Here is a 26,328-nt window from a genome sequence, read left to right as displayed (position 1 = left end):
TGATGAGCTTTGATCTGTGAAGTCGGACCACAGAACTCTGAGGGCCCTTCTCTAGATCTGGAGATCTAGAAGTCTGTGAAGCAGGGCAGAGTCCCTCAGCCATGCTGCCAACCCTGTCCCAGCTCATGGGTGGAGGGACCCTTCACAGCTCATGACAAATGAAGATAAAGTTCCCCTGTGTTGTGCCTGCCCAGGGCTCCACCTCAGCCTCCTGGGCAAACCGCCCCTCAGGCTGCGGGGTGTGCATGGCGGGGCTGCATGGGACTGCTCCTCAGGGTCCCTGGGGGGCCGTCCAGCTTTATTTCCGGGAATTGGAGCTGGACCAGTGCTGGCTGAGTGTCCTGCCCCAGGCGGGGCTGCAGAGGGCAGCAGACGAGCTTCTAGGAGCCAATGAGCACACCTCCCGGATCACGAGGGAGAGTGCCAGTTTCTCCATTGCCTGTCACAATGTATGAACAGTCCAGAATTCGGCCGACTTTGCCTCAAGAGCTGAAGATACGCCCCCTGTCTTGGACATCTCCTCCCTGCCCGCCCTTGTCCTACCTGGCCTTCAAAGCCCCGCCCACCCCCTTCCGCTCCCTGGGTGTCCCCTCCCTAGGAGCCTCTGCAGCTCTTCTCTCTACCTAGTACAGCATTTTGAGGTGGTGCTCCTGAGTTTCAAAGACTTCTATCTCCCCCCCCCCCCGCCCATGATGGGACCTCCCCGAGGGTAGGTTCTCCTGTCACTTACACCTCCCCCAGAGCCTTGCACAGCAAGTGACGGAGCAAACTTAGCCTCACCTTTGGAGAGCCTTGGTGAGCTCACAGCTCCATTTGAGAGGAGAGAGCCCCCTCTCTCAGCCCGGAAGGGAGGCTTGTCCCCTCCACCGTGGCAACCCTGGGAGGGGTATGGTGTTTTTGCTTTTTATGGATTGGGGCTCTCAGAGACAGGTCATTGGCCCTGAATCACAGAGCAGCCACGTGGACCCAGGTCCACCTGATGTCAGTGTTCCCGCTTCCACACTGCAGGCTCTGGCTCGGAAGCCAGGTCCCAGGGAGGGCCCCGGACCTCAGGCATAGTGGACCCTGGGGCTGCAAACCGCAGTGGGGGAGAGGGTGGGGGTGGAGGCAGGGCTTTGACCTCTGCTGCCTGGATGCCAGCACCTACGGAAAAGGAGATGTTTTGGGGGGAGGGAGTGAATTTCTTAGGGAAAAAGCAGAACGTGAGTTTACTCCCTGGGAAATGCTTTTACAAAAGCACACGAAGACACCCGTCTTCGGGTGTCACATACCACACAGACACACACCACACACACATCTACACCCAGAGCCATGCAGCCCAGCTAGCTCCCCAGCCACTGCGGCCCTCCCCCACCAAACCCTGCTCTCCCTCCTACCCTATATGTGCAATCTTGTGAAAACTCCACCACTCTTAAGGTTAATAAGGCTCATTTGCTTAAGATAGCACCTGTTTCTATGGTGACTCCTGCCACCCAGAATCTGTTCATCAACGGAGACAAGAAAACAGTGACTTCCACCCTCTCTGAAAGGGAAAAAGCTAATTCTTAGCCAAGGGCTTGACAGGCCAGCAGCCCAAGGAACTCTGGGTGGCTGTCCTTTCGTCCCATTGACGCCCCTCCCTGCTGCCCCTTTGCCACACCTGAGCAGAGTCCCAGATTCCTCCTGAGCCTCGGGCTCCGGCTTCCTCCTCTTCATCTCTGGGAAGCAGCAGAGCCCACTGCTCCGGTGCAGGCTGCTTTCTCCTGCCCCTCTGATGTCTCCACACAGACTCCACCGCGTGCTTCTGGGCTGAGGCTGGCAGGAGAGCGCCAGGAAGCACCCTGCCCCTCCTCCCCGTCCTGCACCTCAAGGCCTGCTGCTCACCCGGGTGTAGCTGCAGGGACCCAGCCACCCCAAAGCTCCTGCTGCCCTGGGGCTGTCCTCCATTTGGTGCAGAGCCTGCTGGCTGACTCTCTCCTAAACCAGAGCTGTTCAGGGCTTGTTCTGCGCACTGGACTAGTCTAATCTGCTCCGGTCTGTAGCTGAGGTTGGCAACACCCACATGGGTTTGCAAATCACTGGGGAAGTAGGTTCTGAGGCAGGTGTTGCTGAAAGAAAACTCCAGCTCGTGATTTACCTTTGCAGATAAATGGGAGCAGCTTCCACGTTCTCCCTCTAATAATGTCACTCTCTCTGGCACTCTCACGCACTCTGTTGGCTGGGAAGGAACTGCCCCGACGTGGCGCCTGTTCTACTACGTGTGGGGACCTCAGGGAGCCTGGTGTGCCTAGGAACGACATTTTGGCAGAATGAAAAGTTGAGGACTGCTGATCAGAGGATGAAATTTGGAATTTCAGCCCCAGACTTTGGGGCTGGTTGTTAGCACCCAAATCTACCTGCTTCATTTGCAGGCTCAGTAACAGAGACCCACAGAAGGCACCGTGTGGAGCGGTGCTGTCCAGCGAACAACTGGTCTTTTGCATCCTGGTTCCAAGCTCTTCCCAAAGGATCACTCAGTCACATGCTAAATGGAACCAGCTCCCTGTGGCCTCCAAGGACCTTGCTCCCCTCCTAGCATGGTGCTGTGCTTGGAGCAGGGTGTGCCGGGCTGGTTAATAAGAACGCTGCAACTGGGAGCTGGAGAAAGCCCCTGAGAGCCAATCACACCTGCCCTTTGGCCCAGTCCCTGGCAGATGGCTTCTTCTTGAACATCTCCAAAGACAACCTACTCACCCTACTACTCCTCAAGAGACAGCGTGCAATAGCCATCACTCAGCCCGTGGCTGCAAATGTCCCCAGGGTAGCCCAGGATCAGGCATCTCTCCTGACTTGCAGACTCATTTCAATCTCCTGCTTGAAGTATCCCACGTGGATCACAAAAACATCTCAGCATTAACATCACCTAGGACAGAACTTCAGATTTCCTTCTCTGCACCCCAACCTGCCCATCCTGCAGGGTGCCGCACCTCAGGAAACAACACTACCATTCATTTGCTCACGCCCCAAGTCCAGAAACCGTCCTGGACCACCCTTCACCCTCCACGTCTAATCCATTGGTAAGCCCTGTTGGCCCTTGATCTCAAACTAGACCCTGAAGCTCTCCTCCTCACGTCTGCTGCTCTCACTGGGATGCAAGCCATGCTCATCCCTCCCAAAGGAGCAAATGGCCCTGAGGGGCCACTCTTGTGCCATCTTAGCAGCAGTCAGAGTGATCTTTTAAAAACCCAGAGCAGTTTTCATCCTCCGGTTTAATGCCCTCTAACAGCTCACGTGCCCACCTCCTTGCCCAGGCCTGGACACAGGGCCCTACACCAGTGACTCTCAGTTCTGGATGCCCGCTGTGCATGTGTGTGTGCATGTGTGCATGTGTGTGTGTGTGTGTGTGTGATGAACACTGAACATGAGGCCTAACCCTCTTAACACATTTCCAGGTTTTCAGTACAGCGTTGGTAGTGTGCAGTAGATCTCCCAGCTGTTCTGTAGTACTGAAACTTTTCACCCATCGAATAGCAACTCCCACCCTCCTCCCCTCACCCAGATGCACATTTGTATGCCCAGGGGAGTCTTAAAACTAACCACACCTGGGTGCCACTCCAGAGGTTCTGATTGGGATGGCCTGGGTATGGCCTCCCAGGTGAGCCTGCCAATCAGGTCCACTGCCCACGGATTTCTTTGTCCCAGTGTCACAAGTGTCTTTCTGCTCCTGGAGAAAAGCCAACCTGTTCCAACCCCAGGACCTTTGCTCCTGCTATTCCTTCTGCCTACATGCCCTTGCCTCCCTCATGCACCCGGTGAATTCCTCCTGCCCGCTCAAGGGTTCCCTCCTCTATGGTGACCTTCCTTACCCACCTTCTCTTCTCCCGTGGTTCTTGGAGCTCAGCTCCACCCTAACACTCCCTACTCTGTACCGCAGCCATTGATTGACTTCTCTGCTCCCCTTGCTAGACCCCGGATGGGATTTGACTTTAAAAACTTCAAGCCACAGTGCTTAAATGAAATTATTGCCCCAGATGTGCTGAACACATGCTGAATGAATGAATGAATGAATAAGCAGAGGTGTCTGACCGATGCAAAGAGAGGGGAATTACAGTTTTCAATGATCTAAAAGCCTCTTCTATTGATGCGATCTAGGATCGTATTAACTTTCTTAACTCCTGCATTATGGTTTGACATTCTATTATTAGCTTAAAATTAGCTTAAAAATTAACTAAAACTCCTGTGATATTTTCCCCTGTGATATTTCATGAACTCCTGCCATGCCAGATCTTTCTCATTTTGTATTCGTGCAATTGATTTGGAGCCTAAATATAGAACTTTAGAATAATCCCCATTAAATTTAATTATTCCAGTACAGGCCCCATTCCTTCTAATTTGCCAAAAGTAGCTATGTGTGCCACCCATCATCTTACTAGTTCCTTGAAACTTGTATGTCCTGCAAATTTGGTGACCGAAGTGGGGCCTATGACATAATTTTGTGGCATGTGGCCAGGGATTGTGGGTAAGGCTGACACCAATTCATTAGTCAACACTCTTTAGCAACGGTTTGTTCCGAAGCCACAAACTCACCTGACACAGGGGTCATAGAAGCCATATTTCTCTCCCTTGCCCACAAGGTTACCACAGTTGACTTGGCCTCATGCCTTGGTCAGTCCGGCTGTGCTGTGCTTACTTATAGCTTCTTCCTGGTTCACTGGACCAGTGCCTTTATCCACAAAGAAATCTGAGTGGTCAGGTTGGACTCGTTTTCAGTGAACCCACGCTAGCTCCCGATGTTCACTGTTTTCTATGCAGTTCCAGACTATCTACTTATTAAATTTAATTGGATTTTGATGTGGGTGGATATTATATTCACCAACCTAAGTTCAGAAATCCACTTTTTCTTCTCCTGTTTCTGTAAATGACTTTGTGAGTGTAAATATAAATTCTTGCTGGACCTTGAAGATGTGCTTCATCTAGAAATCTTAACTCATGTAAAGCAACTAAGTGTTTGCAGATTGCAGACCGCAGATTATAGAAGCTGTTTGCAGCTTCCTGGGGAGAGGAACGGAGCAAATCGTGGTCCACAGAGGCCCCAGACATACAGAACCTCAGGGGCTGGAGGGCCAGGCGGGGGCCAGAGCCCTGGCTCATACTCCGACCAGATAGAACTCTGTCCTGAGACACGGAGAAGGAGTCACTGAAGGGTTCTGACTAGGGAGGTAACAAAGTCCTAGTTCAGGTTCAGAAAAACTGCCCATTGAAGGAAAGACACACACTTGTACAGGGGGTGAGACTGCAGGAGGGGGACCCGTCAATAACTTCTAGAGAGAGGTGATAAGGGCCGTAATGAACTCAGCCATGTTGAATTTTAATTAGGAGTTTAGGTTTCTTTTTCTACGCCCGTCAAACGTCTGAGGTTTTAGTTATCCCGTTCCTTCCCTGAATGCAGTCTGTTGTACGGATCCTTTGCCTTTGCCAGGCCTGCTCATAGGTCGAGCCCCAGCTCAGTTGCGATCTTCACTGCAAAATCAGGCAGAGAAACATCACCTGTCTGTCCACCCATCCACTTACCCAACCACTATCCATCCACCCACCTTTCTACTCCTGCCTTCATTTTTTATCCATTCATTCTCTTGTGCCTCCATTCACAGACTTGCTCAGCTTTGCCGAGGGCCTCCTATGTTCTGGGCACTGTGCTGAGTGCTGGGGATGGAAGAGGAATAAGGTACAGCTCCATTTCCCAGGAAATCATGCTCTCATTGGGAAAAGAGACTCAAAAATAAAACAACCCGTGTGAGGAGGGCACGGGCACAGCTTTGACGGACTGCAGGAGAAGCACGGGGCGGGACTGACCAGCTCTGTCAGGGGCATCAGGGAGAGCCTTTCAGCAGAGGTGATGCCTGCACTGAGCCTTGAAGGGGGACCTGCATCACCACAGAGGGGAGCGTGCCCTGCACTCTCCTAGCCATGGGAACCTGAGGAGGCCAATTGGAGGCAACGCTGTACCCCAGGAATTCCTCTCTTCACTTCCTATGTGCTGACCTTGCCTTTCTAGCTGGGGAGCAGAGAAAACACATTTTAAATTCTGCTCACATTTATTTGTCTAATTATCTATCTATCTATCTATCTATCCTACCATTATTTTTTAAGAGCCACAGTTGTGAGCACAATGCAAGTTAAATAACTGGTGCCAGCACCTCTCTGTTAGGTCCCATGCCCAGGCGTCTTTTCCCTTCAAGTTTTTTAGGTGGTAACCACGTGGGCAGTTCATTCTCCTGGCTAGGCCCTGTTCTACCTCTAGGGGGCAACATGTGCTCCTCACCATCAAAGGCTCAACTTTGTACTTCTCTTGGGGGACTTAGGGCGGTGTAGCAGCTTAGAGTGGAGAAGTAGTGAATCCTATGTGCTTATGCTGGGTGCTTCACACATGAGTGCTCACGACATTCCTGCCAGGCAACGCTACTGTCTCTTTTACTGATGAGGGGACAGACTGAGGGAGGGAAATAATTTGTTCACAGTGAGTCAGAGAACCTCCCTCCCCGGGTCCAAGGTCCACTCCAGGGCGCAGGTCCAGGCTGCACTGTGTCCGAAGAGGGTGTGTCTGAGAATGGGGGCTAAGGGTCAAAGTTGGGGAAGCTCACACCAGGACCGGGGCCTGCAGGAACTGTTTCTGGTCCCGATGTAAGCTGTCACATGAGCTGGGCCTGTGGCCTGGGGGTGAGGTCTGCCTGAACTCTGGAGAGGTCATGTGGAGTCATGGTATTCGGGTAGGCTCTTGGTTCAAAGCCCAATCAGCCACTGGCTAGCTGTGACAAACAGACATGTTGCTTAGCCCCTCTGGGCCTTAACTTCCTTGTTGACATGACTTTCCCCTTTGGGCTTCTGTGAGGAGCAAATGAGATATTCATGCAAGCACAGTGCCCAGCACCACAGGCTAAGTGTGAGTGATTTTTCTTATTTTCTTTCTTCCTCTTCCCTTATCTTTTCTCCTTTTTATTCTCGCTTCTTTAATTATTACTGTTGGCATGTTATATGTGTATAAGCTGTAAGCAGAGTGTCTCTGGCCAGGAGAAGAAATATGGCAGGCGGAAACGTTGTAGATGCCAAGGGGCACATCCTATAGGTCATCTCTCTGGCCTTCTACACAGTGGGTGGTCCCTGAGTAGGTTCTTCCAGTGATAAAAGCTCCCTCCCCTGCAGAGTGTATGCTCAGCTCTTTGGCAGTTCAAATTCTTAGAAAGTTTTTTATTACAGGCAGCCAAAATTTACTTGCATGTAAATGCCACCTGTTGGAACACATGTAAATGCCCAGTGGAGCACAGCGGGGTTGCCCCTGCTTTCCAATTTGATTCCCTCAGATTGTTCAGGAAATCTTGAAATAATCTTCAAGGGCAGTTTTTACATCCTCCCCACCTCACTCTGTTTCTGCTCCCCCGATAGGATCTCTCAGGGCCCCGCTGTTCCAATTGCTTTCCTCAGGTTGCTCGCTATCCCTCTTGCAATAGTGCGGCCGGAACAGAAGACATTACCCAAGTGTGGCGTGGACAGTGGCCACAGCGAGAGCCCTCCTGGGATCAAGGGGATCAAGGGAGGGTCACCCTCCCAAACACGCTGCCCCCACCCCTGTGTCCCTTCCTAAACAAGCACGCTTGGGGTGGAGGCTGAGGCCCGTGGACTGTGACCAGCCTGGTCCCTTATGTTAGGGCAGGTGGGTTGGGACTGTTGGTCTCAGTCTTATCTTGAGGGAAGCCAGGGTGTCACTCTCTGTCCCTGTCAGAGCTGAGTTCAGAATTGGGTGAGCAAGACCGTGTTGTTCCTTTTGGGGTGTGTGTGTGTGTGTGTGTGTGTGTGTGTGTGTGTGTTTGTGACAGAGAAAAAGAAAAAGAGAGAGAATTTTCTGCCTGATCCAGGAATTCTCCTGGATGGCAGAATTGGTTTCCATAACGACTTTCTGATATAAACATATTTGATAAAAATAAGTTAACAGCGGAGAGCACAGAATCTCAGAGTGGAGAGAAAGAGAGAGAGGGAGGGAGAGGGAGAGGGAGAGATTGGGCTTTTCAAAGAACGACATTTTTCTTTTTTTCTACTCCTCCCAGTCAGCCTTTCTATACATACTTTCCATAAACCAACTAAAAAGCTTTGTTTACCACACTCATGTATATACTGGCCCCTTCCTGCCTGTACACATTATATTCTTATTCTCTCTCCCCCTTTCTCCTTAGTTACCTGAAGCACTACAGTATGCATGGGATAATATGATAAATTCATTTCCAATTCACTGCATTATCCCTTGAATATTTTAATGACTCATTGAATGGAGTAAAAAAATCTATTTCAAATGAACAATTATGCTGCATTAGTCTAAGGGCTGATTATATTTAAACACTGCTCACACGGATAACAGGACACGGCGACCTCAGTGTACGAGAGCTAATTTGGCTCTTATCTGCAAATAATTTTACACTGCAAATCACCATGAAAACCTGAAGGGCTTTAAAAACATTCACCAAAAGATACTGTTCTACTTTGTAGCAACATTTTACTGAAGTTATTTTGAATGAGAGCAGAGGCATCTCTGGGCTGGGACAGGGACAGCGAAGCAGAGACTGAGATGAGGAGATGGCAAGGGGGCGTTAGAAAGAAAAGCTGGAGGCGCAGGCCTGGGCGGGGGAAGCACACCGCGGGCCTGCCACGTGCCCCGGCTGTGGTCTGGGGTGTTTGCAGGGGCCCTGGCCTGGTCCATGGGTCACAGGGCAATTCCCAGAGGCCAAGTTGTGGTTCAGACCCCTCTCTGCAGCCCAACTGCTACCTCCATCAAAGTAAGTCAGGGTCAGGTCAGGTCCTCTGGGCTGGGCTTGAATCCGTCTTGACCCAAAAGGCAGAAGAATGAGTGTTTTTGTTTCTGTGTTTTTACCCTACGGTTTATGTGTTGGGGTGTGGTCTAGAATTCTGACTTTGCAAAACAGGAGTCCAATGCCCGAAGGAAAGCTGCTAAATCCTAAGTGGCTGCTGGGGTCAGAGTTCAAAATTGGGGCTGTGGGAGAGAGAATCCCATTGATCGAGGTCCTACTCTGTTGCGTTCTGGTTCAGAGTCTTGATCTCATTGAACCCTGAGAAATAGACATTATTATTGTGCCCATTTCCATGGTCAGGAAACTGAGGCTCCGAGATTACCACCTGGAAGTGGCAGAGTCTGGAACCTCCCCTGGTTCATCTGACCCAAATGTGCAGGCTCTTTCCCTTCTCCTTCTGGCAGCCACGCCCAAAGCTGGCTTATAACCAAGACCTCTCTCTCTGCCTTGTCCCCATCACCAAATGCCCCTTGGGGCCCATAGATCTGGCCTACGTGCCCTTCGGGATCATAAGCTGTGCCTTGCAGTGTTTATTACTCAAAATGGACCCTCACAGCGCAGGGCAAAGCATGCGCAGAGGAGTGCACAGATCGTAGCAGTGAAACGAAAAATTAATTCTATATCCTTGGCGTGACCTCTTTGCATGAACATGTGGTCCTGATAAAGATCATTTATTCTTCTTCTGTCTATTATCATGAGCTTGCTTATGAGCACATAGAAAATCAGATTATATAAATATATATATATATGTTTAAATTTCTATAGGATCTGCTGCTCGATTGATTAGGAACAGGGATAAATTTGTCGCTTTCTACAGTGCCTCTCTGGGGAGGCATCTCCTCTTTGCATATGTAATTTCCTTTTCCCTTGTCTCAGCCCTGGAGAGCAGGGATTTGTGTCAGTTTTGCAGACAAGGAGCAGTCTCAGAGAGGTCAAGTAACTTGTCTGACATCACTCAGTGGTGGGAGCGATCACTCACATACAAGAGCCCTGGCACGTGCCGCCCGCACAGCTGGAAAGCAGGGGCTCTGGTCCGAGCCCTGTTTACTGGGTCTCCCATTCATCTTGTTCGCACTTAGGGGTCCTTTAAAAACCCCTCTAATTATGGAAAAATCCAACACTATAGAACATTGTAGACAGAATAATGAATCCTTAGAGGTCCTTTTGATTCAACCCAGAATTGGTTGCACTTAACAGCTGCCAAAGGTTGAGGGCCCTGAATGAAAGGAAACTGTGAACTTGCCATTTCCTTTTCTTTATTAAAACAAAAAAGATATTCAGGGCAAATTTTAGAATCATTGACAGTTTCTAGGAAGATTTTTCTTTTTTTTTGCAGGAAAAAAGGTACTCTTGCCTCCTTAATTGTTCTTAGTGTTCTTTGTCACCAATCATGCTATTTCATCATAATATACCATCTTCCTGTGTTCGATATTCCCATGAACAATAAAAACCCTAATGAAAATATCTGCATGAAAAGCTCTGAGCGCTACATTCAGACACAAACAGAAGATGAACCAATAAGCATCTCTCTTGAAGTGAATGATGTAAATTAATTGATATCTTAATTAGGCTGTAGCATGAAGAGTATTCATTAGATTGAATCGGAACTGAAAAACATCTTAAAGGAAATGCTAAGGATGAGGCATGGGCGGGGGAGGAAGGTGGGACGTGGGTCAGCGCTCCAGGAGGGATTTTCAAGGAGGGGGACAAGAAGGACGCACACTTTCTGTGTTGGTCCCTGCCTGCCCCCGTCTAGCCAGGTTTGGGGACCAAAGTCTAGTCCTGCCCCTGAGCCAATGGGAAGCTGCAGGTGCAGGAAGCTCCGACTGGGGGGAGCCCCAGTGCCCCCCCAACCCCACCCCATGCTGCAGCCTCCTTCCTCTGCCTCTCGGAAGGAGGGTATGTCCCTGCTTTGCCTCTGGGACCCCAGTGCAGGCACAGCACCCAACTCCAGGCAACACTGATAGCATCGCAGCCGACAGTGATGGACATCTTACTCTGCCTTCTGGGTCCTGTCCTAAGCACTTGACTTAAAATAATTCGTTTAAGCTTCCTAATAGCAGCGTGAGGTAAGGGCTCCTAGGGGCGCCTTTTTACAAGTCTGCGTATTGAGGCACAGGCTGAGTGCCTTGCCCCCTGAAACCACTATGTCAATGCTGGTGGATTCAGACTGGAGCCCCAGCTGTCTGGCTCCAGGGTCCATGCTCTTACACACTGTGCTGTGGCCAATAATAGTCAGTCCGTATTTGCGGAATTAAAGGAGCAATGCAAACCACAAACCCCGGGCCCCTGGTGATGGACTTTTCTCTAGCTTTTAGTTTTACTTAAGGGCTCATCTGTCACAGGCCCTGCCAGCCTCTCTGTGGGGGGGAGCTGAATGCCTCCTGTATTGTTAAGAACTGGTTACTGTCTTGTTTTAACCTGGGAAAACAGCCACAAAATTGTCTTTGCTGAGGGGCTCCCCCAGCTTTGGCTCCCAGTCTGCCACCCAGTTAGGCCTGGGCCGCTCTGGTTCCACCAAGTTTGCCTCTGTGGCCATTGTGAACCATAGGGCCATTGTCACTCCGTGTTTTGAGCAACTTTATGGCATGCCTTATTGCTGAGGCCACTTACTGTTGAAGGTGATGATAATATGAGAGTTTACTTCTATGAGGTTCAAAATGCTTGTCAGGTGTGTTTTGTTTACCAAGGTAGCATTCCCTGGGGAGGACGGCTGGCTGCATCTACCCATAAAAAATAACCAGAAATAGGGCCCCATCTGGTGCAAAAGCATAGGTGTCATGGTCCCCATTTTGCAGAGGGCACAGGGACATGCCCCTGTCATAGGGGAGTAGACGGAAGAGACGTGCTATGAATACAGGCCACGAGGGGTGAAGACCCACCTCTGAAGCCCACTGAGCTGAGAGGCTGCACCACTCAATCTGTCCAGGCTTTGCTCTACCGTCTATAAAATGGGAATAGTGCCCAGCTCACGAAGTTGATGTGAGGATCAAAAGGAACTTTCAAGGTGCTTTTCACGTGACAATTGCTCCACAACTGGATGATGTTAATAGCGACCTGGGGATTCTGACACAGGGCTCTCCATCTCCCTTCGAGCTGCCAACCCCTCCTGGATGCTTGTTAAGTGGGGACGCTGAGCCCTCTCCAGACCGACTGAGGTGGCGCCCGGGAATCTGCATTTTAATAAGCTTGTTTGAAACTACTCTGCAGCAGCTCGCACCGACACAAAGGAAGTGCCTCTGGGTGTCCTTAGGGCCCTGTCTTCCCTTGGCCGAGGTCCACAGCCCGAGACCCGAACGGCCCCGTTTGGGCGGGTCAGGAGCTGGTGGAATTCGGGGGCTGGTGGGCGGGCCAAGTGGACAGAGCTGAGAGCCGCTGCTTCCTGCTGGCCCTTGCATCAGGCAAAGTGGGTGAAAATGTGAGCGAAGCCCAAGCCTCCTCCGGCCTGAGCGGGAAGGTCGAGGGCCGCACCCGGGCAGGTGGCCCTGGTAAGCTCTGTGGCTTAGCAGCCCTGCCGGACAGCTGCCACCTGCACCTGCCACCTGTTTTGCTTCTGAGACAAGCTGCTGAGGCACAAGGCTCATGTGAGAGAACTGTCTGGAGTGAGTAGTGGGGTGAGAGGAATGGGTGGGGAGATGTCAGGCTTGGAAGAGAGGCAGCCTCAACGCTGACATTACTTCTGATTTCTGGCCTCAGAATTGCCCAGTAGGAGCCTCCTAGAGATACCCTTGTGTGGGTGGTGGCCCATAAGTGCAACATCTTTTTTGAGAGTTTCATTTCCTTATGACCACCAGGGAGCCTCAAGCACAGAAAATAGCAATGCTCTGGGTGGGCAGAGGCCCCAGTATCTTTCCCTTTGTGCCCTCAGCTCTCCTCCCTGACCTGGCGGCAGGAGCCTCCCCTCTGCCCCTCTGCGTGCGTGTGGTGTCTCCAAGTCTCCCCAGCAGGCCGAGGCGGAGCCGAGAACCGCGGAGCATGCTAAGCTCCCAGCCACAACCCGCAATGAATCAGAAAGTGCCTTGTGGCCAGCTTACTGTGATGTTTGTCACCAGCCAGTGTCTCCAGAACCGAGCCAGGGGTGTTGCCCTGCTTGGGGCATCGGGGTCCACCATCACCAGCATGTAGGTTGCACTCTGTAACACACACACACCAAAAAGAAATGTCACGTTAGGGCCCGGATCCNCGTGCGCGTGGTGTCTCCAAGTCTCCCCAGCAGGCCGAGGCGGCTTGGTGGGGTAGTGGGCAGATGAGCTCCCCTGCTTTCCCTCAGGAGTGGGAAGGGCCTGTGGTCCCTGGGCAGGGTTGGTTGCCAGGGTAACTTCTCCACACCCGCACTCCAGTGGTGGTGGGAGCCCTTGCCTTGCTCAGGATCACCAAAAGAGCCAGTTCAGATGGATACCCCTTCCTCCCATAGTGCTAGAAGGAAGAACACAAGCTCCTTAAACCCGAGGGGTCCTCCACCTACTTCAAGTGCTCTCGGTGTGCTCTCTCACTGGGTCATTGTGACAACCGCCTCTTACAGACAGATGAGACACCAGAGAGCTGGTGAGTGACCTGAGGTGGTCACTGAGTTGGGAACCGGCCATTCCTGAATCCAAACTTTGTCTTCCTCGTCCTGGGTTCCCACCATCCTATGGGGTTGATGCTTTTGCACACTCTATGCAAAGGGCCTCGGTGGGCTTTCTAGGCAGAGATGTGCGCATGCTTGGAGCTACTAGTGTGGGTTTGCCCAAAGTGGTCATGAACAAAAGATTCAATAGTCAAGTGAGGCCGAAAATTAAATGCATGTTACATAGTGCCTATTGGGGTATCGAAAGCTCTGCAAAGCCCTTCAGGGAGGAATGCGATGGAGTCAGGTTAACCCAGAGTCTCCAAATCCTGTCTGTCAATAGAACCTTCCCTCCACCCAACTGACAATTGACAATCCGCCAGATCCGAGCTCCTCCGACCTCCTCCCCAGAGTGTGACCCAGGCTCCTTCTCACACAGGACAGCAAAGGGACAAGGACGAGGGGGGGGGCATTTGTTTCTGTACAAGGGAAAAGAATAGCCACCCCTCCCCTGCCTGTTAGGAGGAGGAGCTCCTGCGGGACCCCCACCCCTGCCCCAGCTCTGACACCTGGACTGCACAGAATCCCCCCTCGCCCCAGGTCTGGACACCTGGCAGTGGTGTGCCAGAGCCGACTGTTATATTTTCAGAAATTTGTGAGTCAGTTGTGAAGCCAGCCATGGTAGGAGCATTTACACTACAGAAATGAGCAAACGCTACAAAGTGGGGCTCGTCCTCCTGGTACTCTGAGAGCCCATTTACCTGTGCACCCTGATCCTGGGACAGTCTTTAAAATTGTGAGAAAACTTTGGAGGGCCTGTGAGAAGTGGGTGCTGGGGGTGACCTGATGCAGAAGTCCTTGCTCAGCGGCGTCCTCTACCCTCGAGAATGAGAGCCGAGAACCGAGGAGCATGCTAAGCTCCCAGCCACAACCCGCAATGAATCAGAAAGTGCCTTGTGGCCAGCTTACTGTGATGTTTGTCACCAGCCAGTGTCTCCAGAACCGAGCCAGGGGTGTTGCCCTGCTTGGGGCATCGGGGTCCACCATCACCAGCATGTAGGTTGCACTCTGTAACACACACACACCAAAAAGAAATGTCACGTTAGGGCCCGGATCCTGCTAGGAGAACCGCCAGGTGCAGACCCTCCTGTACCTCTACTCCCACGCAGGATGGCTGGCCCACCCCCATAGCTTCCTACCCGGGTCATCGTGGTTCTCATGACATTCCTCCTGTGTCACATGTTTATGCTCAGAGAAATGAAGTTGATTAAGAAGACAGCTTAATCATTTGGATTTCTCTTTATGATGAAGAGGAATAAACCAAACGAGCATGTTTATTAAGCAACTGGAAATCCCTAGCATCGGTCTAGGTGCTGTGGAGGGAACAAAGGAACATGCAACAGTTTCCGCCTTTGCTGGGCTCTCAAGAAGTTCACAGTGCAGCTGGGACAACTTATCCGTTAGTTCAGCAAACACAGGAAAGCTTACTCTGGGTCAGGAAATACACCCATTGCGAGGAATACTAGGACTCATCCATCCCTTCAGCCAGCATCCTCTGAACATGCAGTACGTGCCTGAAACTGTTCTAGGTGCTAGGATTCCACAGGGAACGAGACAGTGTAACTTTCAGGAGGCCTTTGCTCTAGGTAAGACACGCAGATCAAACACACAAAAAACCCCAACCAGCCCAAGGAAATGTAAAATTGCAATTAGTGCTATAACTCATAAAATAGGGCAGGGTGGAAGGAGTTAAGCAATCCAAGGATAGGAAATAGCTGCTACAAAGTCCTGCAGGTGAAAGTTAGGAACAGAAAGAAGGCCACGTGGCCAGGGCAAAGCAAGAGGGGAGCGGGCATGGCAAGGTTGGAGAGGCGGGTGGGGCAAGACAACGGGTGCCCCCTGGACCCGCACGAGGAGTGGGGCTGGAGCCTAAGTGCGCTGCAGAACCACGGGAGGTGTAGTCAGGAGACTAAATCGGGAGGATGATATGGTGTGATTTACATTTTATAAGATTGTTTTGGTGGCCAGGTGGAGAATGAGTTGTGGGCAGGAGGCAAGAGAGGGAGCCAGGAGGCCGGATCAGAGGCTACTGCTGTAGTACAGGGAAGGATGACGGAGTCTTGGGCTAGGGTGGTAGGAATGGGGACGGAAACAGGTAGGTGGACTAGGGAAGGCTTTTTAAGTAGAATCAGAGGGATTTGCTGATGAACTAGTCGGTATGGCAGAGAAAGGGGCGGGGAAAGAGAAATGGAGGATGAGGTCTGGGATTTGGGCTTGAGCAACTGGATGAATGGTACCATTTAATGACCTGGAGAAGGTTTGGAGAGGAGAATGTTTGAAGGGGCACACCAAGAGTTCTGTTTAGACATAAGTTAGTATGCTTCTTAGAATACAAGCAAGTTGGCCCTGGCTGGTATAGCTCAGTGGATTGAGCGCGGGCCTGCAAACCACACTATTGCGGTTCGATTCCCAGTCAGGGCACATGCCTGGGTTGCAGGCCAGTTCCCGGCAGGGGCCAGTTCCCAGCAGGGGATGCATGAGAAGCAACCATACATTGATGTTTCTCTTCCTCTCTCCTTCCCTTCCCCTCTAAAGATAAATAAATAAATATTTTTAAAAAAGAATACAAGCAAGTATATGAGTCACAGTCTGGACGCTGGGGGAGAAATTGGGACTGGATATATAAATTTGGGAGTCATTAACATATAAATGGGCCTAAATCCATAGAATAAAGTTATTTATGGAAAGACTAGACATGAAGAAGAGAAGAGGTCTCATGAGTGAACTCTAACATTGAGAAAAGAAGGAGAATTGAGCAAAGAAGACCAGGGAGGTAGGGGGCACACCTGAAGGGTAGTTGTTACGAAATCTGAGACAGGAGTAAGTGGTCAGCTGGGCTCAATGCTGCCAAAAAGTACAGCAAGATGAGGACACAGTGGGGACCATGTGATTTGACAACTTGAAGATCACTATTGTCTTGGCAAGACCAGCTTCAGTGGAGTAGAAAGGACAGGTGGGGGTGACATGAGAGATGAGGAGTTGGAGATAGTTTCTGAAGATGATTTAATAAAACAGATTTTGGTGAGGAGGACAGCTGAGACATGGAGGGGGTCTTGTTAGAGTGGGAGGAAGAGTTAAGAGATCTTTTTTAGTTTTACTCTTATTCTTATATTTTAAGAGACAGATGACAGAGAGGCATGCTTGCAGGCCAGTGGAAGTGATCCAGTAGAGAGGGAGGGATGCAGGCTGGAGATCATTGCAAGGGCCAAGACTCTGGGAAGGGGGAGGGGCAGGACGCAGAGTGAAAGGGGAGACCTTCAGTGGGGGCAGAGGGTGCAGGGAATTGGAAGATGTGCTGGTGGGGGGTGAGGACATTGCCTCTGGGTGCTTGTATTTTCTGAGTGAATTAGAGGCAAGATCATCAGGGGGAAGAGGGGTTTTAGGAAGTCTGCAGACAGAGAAGAAGGGATGAAACAGTCATTTTGGAAAGTAAGGAACGAATATACATAAACATACATAGTAAGGTCACTGGGTAATATTACGGCTCCCGGTTGTGAGCTTTTTAACTGTTTAGGGCGGGTGTGGAATAAACGGTAACTGGGTTGAACTTGAATAGAGACCGGCGAGTACCACAGAAGAGAAAGGTGTGAGACAGTGAGATGTGAGCGAGATAAACAGAGAAGTGTCCTGGGCCTCCCCTCGGTCTGGACAGAGAGCCAGACATAGACATAACGGCGGTCCCCATGCAAAGTGCCCGATAAAGGAGCATTTACCAAGCACAGAGGGAACACAAAGGAGGGACCCTAAACCTCTCCGCCTCAGGAGTCCGGGAAGCCTTCGTAGAGTCATCTTTTGAACTTGATCTTGCAGGATGAGCAGGTAAAGCATCAGGAAGAGGACCCTGTGGGCAGAGGGGAGGGACTGTGCAAGGCTGATGGCGGGGTGGGGTGGGGGCCATGTGCTGGAGCACAGGTCCTCGGGAAGGAGTGGTGGGTGAAACAGCCGGAAGTCTATTGGAACTAGATAACAGAAAGCCTAAGGTGTCCTGAGCCGTTTGGAATTTGTTCTGTAACAGAACCCACTGAAATTGTTTGAACAGACAACTGGCATGATTAAATGGGTGTTTCGGGAAGACACATGACGAGGCTTTGTCAATTGGGAAAAAGTCTGGCAACTTTCCAAAGACGAGTATTTCAGAGAAAAATACTGGTTGTTGAGTGTTAAAATCCAAAAGAAGCAGTGAACCACATATTAGATGCCATAAGAAATTAAATCGTAGACTATGAAGATAAATACAAGAAAACCTCCAAGAACTCAGATGAAACAGATTAAGAGATGAAAATATTAGGGGAAGAGTAGAATTAAGTCATAATTGTCTCTGTGTGTGATCCCAATGGAATCCCAGAGAGAAAAAATTGTCTAATTGATACCCAAATTTTGCTATGTATGGTGTGCACTACAGTTTTGTGCGATTATACACGGGATTATTATGCCCATTATTATACCCATGGGAGGTAATCATTATACCCTTGTATAATGCACATCCTTATTTTTCCCTAAAAATTTTGGGCAAAAAAGTGTGTATTATACGCTTTTATATGGCAAAATACGGTATATCCAGGAATTGGTTCTAGCCAAGGCAATAGGAAAATAAAAAGAAACAAAGTGAAAATACTATAAAAGAAGAAATAAGACCATCTATCCTCTCTCTATCATTTATTTATTTATTTATTTTGCACGCGCCACACCTGCCTACGCGAGAAATCCAGGAGAATCAGCTGGAAACAACTAAACTGATGTTCAGTGAAGCGAGTTGTTACAGAATGAACAAAAAATGAGTACTTTCCTACAGACAATAATAATAGTCCACTAGAAAACATACTTTTAAAATTCCATTTTAAATTGTAATAAAAACATAAAATATCTAGGGATAAACTTGATGGAAAATGCAAGACATACAGAAAGAAAGCATCACCGATGTACACATAAACGAAACTTGAAGAGATGGAGAGAGATACTAAAGTAATCATTAGCAAATTATGTTACTAATTCTTTAATTAATTAATTTTACATGGTTCTGAAATAATCACTAGAAAATTATGTCACTAATCCTTTAATTAGTCAGTTAATATAATTCCAATCAAAACTCCAAATAGATGTTTTGGGAACTTCACAGAATGATTCTACAGTTCAGAATAAATGAAAAAAAAATGAGCCAAGGCAATATTGAAAAAAGATGAAATAGAGGGATAATATTGACTTTGTAGCTATTAACATATATTATAAAATAAAATAATTACAGCAGTGTGGTGCTGATTGAGGAATAAATAAGGAAATGAAGCAACACACAAAACTCAGAGAGAAACCCATGTTCTCAATATAGGTGCATTGACCATGTGATCCAGTTGACATAGAATGGGTGATGCTTAATACATGGTTAAGTTGTTTCAAACCGGCAGGCAAAGGGAAGATTGCTTTGTAAGTCTACTGAGACAGCTGGCTCAAAATCTGGGATAAAGAAACTGCAGCCTCTATTTCTCTCATACACCCAAAACTTCCATATTTAAATGTGAAAATAAAAAGAAAAGCTTAAAAACTGACTCAGTAAAAGTATAGTATTCCACATAATGGACTACTCCATTAGAGTTAGAACTTTCTATTTTAATATGGGAAACTATCCTCAATATACTAGTAATCGAAGTAAGTAAGTTGCAGAATAGTTTGCATGACCTTATGTAAAATGTGCAGGAAAACCTTTTATATTTAACTATATATATATATTTATAGACATATTTGCATGTGCATAGAAAATGTCTGGAAAAGTACACACAAACTGGCATGAAGGAAAAGATTGATATGTTTAACTAGATAAAATTTTGAAACTTTTCTAAAATTCAAAGATAATAAGCTGGAAGAAAATATTTACAAGATCTATGAAAAATGTTTAATATCCTTATTACACATAAAGTAGCTTTTAAAAGTCAATGAGAAAAAGAGTAATAACCCAATGGAAAAATAAGAAAATGACATGAATAGACAAGTCATAAAATAAGAAATACACATGACCAATAACAGTACGAGCAAATGTTTGATTTCGAAGACAACAAATTATAAAACAAAACCTCATTTTTGTCTATAAAATTGACAGGCATACTTTTAATGTTTCGCCTGAGTGCTTAAGATGTGCAGAAACAATGGTAGGTTCCGAAGCCTCGTGTGGCACACACTCTTGTTGTGTCAGAAGGGAAGACCACCATGTGTCTGCAGCCCCTTGGCGTGAGGATGGCGGGCATGGCCCCAGAGTGGTCCTTCCCAGAGGCAGACCAGCATGCTGCCCTCTCTGTAACTCTGGGTGGAGGGGCTTTCCTGATGTGGAGGTGAACTCTGGAGGTGCGGAGACCCTCTCCCTCCACCTGGCCAGGTTGGGGGAGGGGTCTGCGTGTAACTGCCTGTCCAGAAAGAAGGCGAGGAAGCATCCTTGGGCAGAATGTGACGGGATGTCTGTAGATAGTCCCAAGTCCTAGGAGTGCTGAGCAGGCGGGACCTGCACTAATTGGGTGTTTTGTTTTCTGACATTTCCATGTCTGGGCCCTGCTGGCCCTGCACCTTGCAGAGGCTGTCTGTTTCTGCAGGTAGCAAATGCTCACCTCAGACCGGGTTCTTCAAACATAAACCACCCAGTCCAGAGCCTGCACCCTACGTCACCTCCATCATCGGCTTGAGCCACTATCTCCTTGACATAACCATCCCAGGGCCATGAACCAGGCAGCTAGCGGCGGCCCCTCTGCCCCAGAGCCCACCAGGGTTATTCAAACAGCCAACCTATGTCCCTGCGAATCCTGCCTAACCCTTTCCTTCCCACAAAAAACTCAGTGAAGGCTCCTGCCCCTGCTTTCCCTGCAGCTCCATCTGCCCCCTGACTGGCTGACCCTGGTGCCTCCCTGGGTGGCCCTAGATGGCTGCAGTGGCTTCTGCTTCTATGAACCTGTGAGTACAAAATCTTCCTTCATGGCCATCACTCTCATCTGTGTGTCTTATCAGCCACGACCAAAACCAACTCCGGGGACTTTTTAGAACTGGGCCTTTGACTCCTTATGACTCAGACATCCCTCCAGCCCATCTGGGGACCATCGGGAACTGGGGAGGGTCTGGCTTTGTGTTTCTCTAATTTTATGATATGATTATGAATGTGGCTTGTCAGCATACACTCATCCTTGAATGGGAGACTGAGCTGACCCAATAAGGTTAAGGTTCATGGTCAAGTTAACAGCAAGTTCTTACCCCTGCCTCAGTATTAGAGTCACCAGGGGAGATTTTCTAAGCTCCCAAAGCTGGACCCTTGGCTTAAGGGATCTGGAGTGCGGCCCAGGCATCGCTGTCAACCTGGAAGTTTCCCAGGTGACATTAATACAGAGGAAGGGGCAAGGACGACAGTATTAAAGTCGGGTTCCCGAAAGCTCCCAACCAAATGCACCACTGACTGAAACCCGGTTGCTCTTCCTGCTCAGTGAACTCTCAGGGAAGACCGTGTGCCGTCTACATAAAGGGGACAGGCTTCCACGACCTCCACTGGGGTCCCTTGTGCCTGGGCTCTGGAGATTAAGGGGCTTGGGGCACCGAAGACAGAAGCTGAAGCCACAGACACAAGTCACCCTCTGCTCCCACTATTCATTTCCATGTTGGTTGGCATACAAATTTAGCCTGTAGTGGGTTGGTTGTGTTTGAACCTCCCCCACAACGTTCTCTATGGGAAATCTAGTTAAGAGCCTTCTTCCTGGGGGAGGTTGAGTGTAACAGCTGTTCCTCATCAGGGCCGATGGCCCCCCAGGATGCAGCCTGGTGTTGTCCCTTGAGCCTAAAGCCTTTCCTTCCCAAGGACCGACTCACATTTCAGGCTGGCAACCAGAAGCACATCCTTTCTCTCCATAGCTGTGGACAAAGCGCTTCCTGGGCCGTGTGCACGGAAGCACCTGGACCTGGGAGCTGGGGCACAAGCCACACTTTGGCATGTTTAGGTAGAGGTGTTGTGCAGTCATGGGGATCGACGACTTTTCTTCGTTGCCTTCCTCTACTATGGGGGCTGCAAAGCTACACTACTGGATTCCCAGCCTTTCCTGCACCAAGTGGAGGCCATGCTCTGGCCAAGGAGATGTGGGAGGCAGTCCCTGGGAGGAGCTCCTGAGTCAAAGGCAAAGACTCCCTAGAGCACTGTTGTCTTTACTGGCTCCCGTCTTCCCATCTGGACTGTGAGGTGATGCTAGAGGGGGCAAGCCTGAGGTGGAAGGCCCATGTATGAAGGATGGTGAAGTGGAAAGATGGAGGGAAACTGGGTCCTTGGGCAGCTCCGCCTGCTCAGGACTGCCAGCCCCTGGACTTACTGCTGCGTGAAACAAACACACACCCCAGTTCCTGTGCCAAGCATTTTCTTTCTCGTACCCCGAGTCCCACCTGGTGAGTCATCAGTTTTCTGTGCTGGATTTGGCAAGTGAGCGCCGGAGACTGCTCTTCAGAAAGGCATCCGAGGTTGTGAAAAGACAACCCAAGTCAATGACGGAGGTCCTGAATCCTAGCCTGAAATGCCGCGCGAATAGGCTGAGTGTTTGGGGCTGAGTTATTCACTCTCACCAAGGTACAGTTTACTGATCTGCAAAATGGCAACAATCTGTGTCTCACACAACAGGGTGGTTCTAAATAGAAAATGAGGTAAGAGCGTGAGAATATTTTTAAGACTGAGAAGCCATGTCCACAGGTCAAGTGTTATGGCAAACAAATGGCCTCGGCGCTTATTCCCAGGGGTCCCCGAAATAGCAGTTACCTGGAAGGCCTGGAGACTTCCTCCAGAAGGCCCGTCTCCAGTGCCCAGGGCCTGAGAGAGGGAGCTGCGGCATCTCTGGCCCAGCCTGGGGACATCGGAGCGCACAGACAGTGGGTCGCACCACAGCCCTCACTGCTCTCTCTTTGGAATGGGACAGGTCACAGAACCCTGGAGCAGTGGAGGAACCTGGGGCCACATTTCCTTTATGACAAAGCTAGTCAGCAACCATCCAGCATCACCCGGGCACTCCCGGCAAGGTCTGGCCCTCATTCCCTGGGGATGAGATTCACCCAGGTACCGAGGCCACATCTCATGGAGCCAAAAACTGCCCCTTAAAACTCACACTTGTTCCTGTTCATTCTTTGAGAACGGCCTAGAACAAGTCCCACCTTTCTTGCACTTGGCAGAGCGTCTCACACATTGGGAGGCAGCTCTCATGTTTTGTTCAGGCTGAAGATCGCCATTTCTTCAGTGAGTCTGGCCACCTGGGGCAACACCCTACACTCTGTCTATACGAAGATGTCCTGGCCTGGTTCACAAACCAACAAGGGAGGCAGACCGGTAAACAACAACAGCACAGTGTGACATGCCTGGGGGAGAACTACACAAAGGGCTAGGGGGGCAACCTGCTCCTGAGAGCGGGGCGGGGGGCATCCATCTAGAGCAGGTCGTCAGGAGGCAGAGGGACAGGACTGGGCTGGGCTTTTATTCAAAACAATATGGGTTTCTTTGCCTGTTGCCAATTCCTTCCCGCCCAGATCTCTGGCCACTTGTGAAATGTAAAACATACATACTACAGAGATTGTACTTATTGGCGACATGTCCCTGGCATCTCTAAATGAAGCGCCTTCTGCCACTGCGCTTCCCAGGCCTCTGGGGATCATGTTCGCTCCACAGCATCTGCCCCATTAAGTTGGCTGACTCAGGGGGCTCCGGCTGCACGCCAAGGCGACTCGAGCTGCGAGTGGTGAGTTCAAATCCTGCCGAGTTCACTGTATTCTGCGCACTCCCCAAAGCCTGCACTCTGTCCCTCTGGCCCATTGCAACTTTTCTCACTTAATAAAGCCGAGTGACTTTTTAAAATTTCAAAGCCTCATATACAGCCAAGCAGGCAGCAGAAATCACCACACGTCAGTTGAGAAATTTTGTATTATCTGTCTGCATGGGAGGGAGGAAAACACGAAACTGAGAAAAGGGAAAGGATAAGCGCAGCTTGTGAGAAACGTAGAAATCCTTCCTTTAATTTGTGACCAGATGAACAATTCTACCTCCCAAAGCTTCACTCACATCCACCCCGCTTACCAGTTCCCCCTCTGACTGACCTATTTCTATGAACAGCACTGCCATTTTGTCAGCCATCAAATTCAAACCATGAAGCATCTTCTGACTCCCCCTTCTCCAATCACATTTGAGTTTTTCTGAATCCATTCTCTGGATGGGTCTCACCTTTCCTCATCTTCGCTGACTCCTTGGGTGAGGACTGGACCAGCTCTGGCTTCTACTATTTCAATAGCCTCCCACCTGGCCTTCTGACCTGCCTACCTCCCTTCCTGCTCGTGCGTGACTTAATAGAAGCCATTCTATTAGGGTAATCAAGGGCTGTCTTGGTAAATAAATTCTTTGGAAAACAAAGAAATGAAGAAATGAGCAGGCTCCCAGATCTGGAGTGCTAACTCCTTTCCAGGAGTAAATGTTCACTGCCCGGTCCTTCCAAGCTGCAAGCTCGAGGTCACAGAACTGGAGCTGGAAGAAAAGAGCACAGAACTGGCTCTCGCAACCCCACAACTAACTGCCCGATGACCCCCCTAAGCAATGGCTGTCCACAGACTTTTGACTTAAACTGTGTAACCTAGCATTGGAGGCCTGTAGCTTGCTGTCCACCAGCCTGTCACTGACCCCACCATCACCCTACACATGTCCACGCAGGCCGGGGACGATCCTGACCTCAGGTGTGATTCTACTTCTCCACCTTTGTGCCCACCAGACAGTCCACTCCATTCTTCAAGACACATCTCAAAGGCCACCCATCTCCTCCATGAGGCCTTCTTCTGAGCCCCTCGAACAAGATACGCCGTCCTTGCCATTGGGACCCCAGCAGCACTTCGTCGGTGCCTTCACTGGAGCACGGACCACGGTCTGCTATGCACCTGGTTATACTTGGGTGCCTCTTGGTCCCTCTTATTAGGTTGTAATTTCCTTGGAAGTAGGGACAATTATTTCTTTGTTGTTCCGAAAGGGCCTGGCATATATTCTTGCACACAGTACATGCTTAAGAAATATTTGTTGAAATAAATGTACCCATTTCCTCTGTCAGGATAAGACAGTTTCCTTTTTGTGTTCTGGAAGGGGGATGAAATTTTTGGTCCCAGAGCTGGACAGAGCCCTTTGTATTGCTGTTCCCAACCATACAACACTTAGCACAGAGACTTGCCTTTGTCCTGGTGGCCCTCGGCCTGGGGCGGCTGAAGCCTCTGACTCCTCAGCCAGGCCTGTCACTTACTCCTCACCTCCCAGGAAATCAAGAGCAGCCCAGTCAGACCTAACACTTCCTTCCCAGAGCACAGAGGTAAAGCACCAGTTGGGTTGGCTCCTCACTAAGGGCCAGCGTTTGCCTGGAAGCTAGGTCTGGGCCTTGGCCAGGCCAGGAGGCCTTGGCATTTGAACCAGAGCTGGGACAAGTCCGCTAGGCCTGGCGCCGAGCTGTGGGTTGGCCTCCCCTGCTCTCAGCCTGAGCCACGGCAGTCGCCAAGGCCCCTAGTGTGAAGGAATTTGAGTTCTAACTTTAGGTGGCTACGTGGCTGATGGCTGTGTTTGTGAATATCTCATTCCTACTTTGGTTGCCCAGCTGGTGGGAACAGAACGGGTAGTCATGGGACTGTCATCATGTGCTGTCCAGGTTAACATGTAGCATTTCTATTACTATTAACAGACTTTGTGCTCCTCACTCCATCTGTTCTCTGCAATAATTGCAGTTGTACAGACCATGCCTTTGCTACAGGCAAGCTCTGGGGAAGAGGATAGTGCTTTTATGAGAAAAAAAAAAGTGTTAAAAAATAACAGCAAACACGAGAAGAGTGTGGGAATGGAGCTAACAGCAGGTTTCCATTTTCTTTCGGATTCAGGCCCACAAAGGTGGTGTTTTCACACTTGTTTGGGGTGACCAAGCCCAGCCAGATGGGGGTGAGTGGCCAGGCTGGTGGCTCAGCCTTTTGGAGGTGGGACTTCTCCCCAGCGGATCTGGCCCCAGTTGAAGTGGGTGGACCCATGGTCACGCTAGCCAATGGAAGTGCCGAGGAAGAGCTGGGAAGGACAGGGGGCCCCTTAGGGAGAGATAGCAGCAGTTTTGATGGCATGGCCTGCCCTGCTTGAAGGAGCAAGGTGATAGCAAAGCCTGGAGGACATGCTGGGGAATCCAGAAGGGCTGGGGGGGAGGGAGAGGTTTACGCTAAATGACTGGGCGTCTGATTCTCCACATGCAAGATGGGAGGGGGTGCTCTCGATGAGCTCCTGTCCTGAGGGCTATTAGGAGAGTGAATGGGTTATTGCAAAATATTACGGATTCTTCTGATGGAGGGTTAAGAGAATTATAAGGAACAACTAAGACTTGGTGTGTGAAGTACAATAACTATTAAAAGCACAGAGCAAATGCTTATGGATCTGAAGAGCTCTGATTTGTAAGCATAGTGTGTGGGGTTTCCTTCTTTTTGTGGGGCTGCTAAACAAGGCATAACTATGAGTACAATGACCAGATGGGTCTTGGTTGTGGGCCTGCCTTCCCACTACCCAGCTTGTCCCTGGGAGGGGCCTGACTCCGAATGTCTCATGTCATTCTGGGAAGCTGAAAGTGGGAGTCTTACCCCTTTGCCCGAGACCCCCGGTACGATCAGGGAGGAAGGCTCTGCTGAGCTTGTCTAGGAATAAATTTGATGGGGAAGGAAAAAAGATGAACTAAGAGAATACAGCTGTGTGATCTCTAAGTCTTCCAATTTCAAGGAGATATTTTCATTTGAAAAAAACCCTCAGAATGTCACTGGTCAGCTGAAAATAAGACATTTGTAGGGGAAAGTGTGTATGAGTGTGTGTGTGTGTTCAATGCTATTCTCCAGACCCAAAAAAGGATTTTTAAAAATTTCTGGAAAAGCTCACATGGA

General features: G+C 49.7%; 1 protein-coding gene across 1 annotated transcript in view; it reads right to left on the bottom strand.

Moving 5' to 3' along the window:
- Positions 1–26,328, bottom strand: part of PEBP4 (phosphatidylethanolamine binding protein 4) — a 243,977-nt gene that overhangs the window by 77,593 nt on the left and 140,056 nt on the right. Inside the window, exons 4-5 of the mRNA XM_037028663.1 lie at positions 14,332–14,430; positions 12,848–12,946 (exon numbers count right to left, since the gene is read on the bottom strand). Coding sequence (XP_036884558.1) covers positions 12,848–12,946; positions 14,332–14,430 — 198 coding nt within the window. The remainder of the gene's footprint in view (positions 1–12,847; positions 12,947–14,331; positions 14,431–26,328) is intronic.

This window comes from Sturnira hondurensis, unplaced genomic scaffold (genome assembly GCF_014824575.4).
Source record: "Sturnira hondurensis isolate 20B ecotype Veracruz unplaced genomic scaffold, ASM1482457v3 Scaffold0020119, whole genome shotgun sequence".
NCBI lineage: Eukaryota > Metazoa > Chordata > Mammalia > Chiroptera > Phyllostomidae > Sturnira > Sturnira hondurensis.
Note: the sequence above shows the minus strand (reverse complement) of the source record. Positions and strands in the feature narration are given on the sequence as shown.